This window comes from Populus trichocarpa, chromosome 12 (genome assembly GCF_000002775.5).
Source record: "Populus trichocarpa isolate Nisqually-1 chromosome 12, P.trichocarpa_v4.1, whole genome shotgun sequence".
Lineage (NCBI taxonomy): Eukaryota > Viridiplantae > Streptophyta > Magnoliopsida > Malpighiales > Salicaceae > Populus > Populus trichocarpa.
Window position 1 is genome coordinate 4,464,463 of NC_037296.2, and position 1,730 is coordinate 4,466,192.

Here is a 1,730-nt window from a genome sequence, read left to right on the forward strand (position 1 = left end):
CATAGTATGATCCAAATCAAGATTAAGTTACTAGAACAGTCTTCTCGTTGTTTTTCTTTTCATTGACCATTTTACCTCTAATTTAATCACTAGTAATCCAATTTAAAATCCTCACAGATTTTAAGATGGTTTATTTATGTCATCACGCTGTGTTTTTTTTTAAAAAATAATTTTATTTATTTTAAATTATCATTTTTATATACTAATATAAAAAACAAAATTCCATGAAATTCCCAAAAGCAGCATGGACCATCCAATTTTTCGGTCTCCCTTGCCCATACTTGTAAAAAATAAATATTTCATCCCTCTCTCTCTCTCTCTCTCTCTCTCAGTCTATCTGTAGTGTACGCCTCTCTCCTCTCATCCTATATAAATTTCCAGTTTCCTTTCCTCACCCTCCATAACCCCTTTCTCTTTACTCGTGCAACGGAAACTCGCCTTCCTTCTTCCCTTTAAAAAAATTCCCAAAAATGGCAACCCCGAACGCCAAAACCACTGCACCAAAACCCACCACCGCCGTGAAACTCGACGACACGGAGGAGCTCAAGGTGGTCTTTGACCAATTCGACGCAAACGGTGACGGCAAGATCTCAACTTCGGAGCTCGGAGAAGTGCTGAAATCCACGGGGTCTACCTACACCACGGAGGATCTCCGTCGCGTGATGGAGGATGTCGACACCAATAAGGACGGACACATTGATTTGGCAGAGTTTGCGCAGCTTTGTCGATCGCCCTCCACTGCGTCCGCCGCCTCTGAGCTGAGGGACGCGTTTGATCTGTATGATCAGAACGGTGATGGGCTGATCTCAACGGCGGAGCTGCACCAGGTGCTGAGCCGGCTGGGGATGAAGTGTAAGGTGGGCGAGTGCGTGAAGATGATTAAGAACGTTGACTCTGATGGTGATGGGAGTGTTAATTTTGAGGAGTTTCAGAAGATGATGGCCGCTAATATGGGTTCCTAGATCTTTATTTTGGACGGCGACGATTGATTTGATCAATGGATGATGCTGCCGCCGGTGGGGTATAAATTAAGAGGGATAGATATACGTAGTTGCTTTTTTCTATGCACACTTATTTAATGCTTGTATGGGTTCATAAAAAAACCACATCTTTATCTATTCCAAACAGACCCTAAGCTATTTTAGCATGGGATTTTGGGCCATGTCGCTAACTGGGTATTATGTGGTTGGTATTTTGTCTTTGTTATTAGTACCCAGCTTTGTCTTTGTTGATTGTTGTCGAATGTTCAAGATAAAGTTTCGGATATTTATATGATCATTTCTTGCATCTTAATATCAAAAACACAATAATAAATGAGTTAATAAAACACCTCTTGAGAAAATTGTTGATGTTTTTGAACTGTATGCCATGAGAATCTTTGAAGTGGACATTTCAGTGTTCGTGAAAATTCTAGAATTTTCCTTGGTAAAGTAGGCTTGAAGGGTTTCGAAGGAGTTGTAGCAAAAAAACAGGTGGTACATGTGTTCGGATAAAGTAGTAATGAGTGGTGATAAACGAGGAGCAAAAATTTGAAAGAAAGAAAGGTAATGTTACATGTCGGAAGGTTGATGATAAATATTAACTCTTTTATTCAAAAGTATAAAATATAGTTGAGACATAATTTTTTAAAATTATTTGGGATTTCTTTTTGTTTATTCAGTTGCATCTTTTTCCCATAAAGTATTGAAGATATTCTATAAAGATCAATCTTCGTATCTAACTGTTTAGAG

At 38.8% G+C, this 1,730-nt stretch overlaps 1 protein-coding gene across 1 annotated transcript; it reads left to right on the forward strand.

Moving 5' to 3' along the window:
• Positions 1–255: 255 nt before the first annotated feature.
• On the forward strand, positions 256–1,278 carry LOC7486733 (probable calcium-binding protein CML27). Its single transcript, XM_002317845.4, has one exon. The coding sequence runs from the start codon at positions 471–473 to the stop codon at positions 960–962; it is 492 nt and encodes a 163-aa protein (XP_002317881.2). The 5' UTR covers positions 256–470; the 3' UTR covers positions 963–1,278.
• The last annotated feature ends 452 nt before the right edge of the window (positions 1,279–1,730 follow it).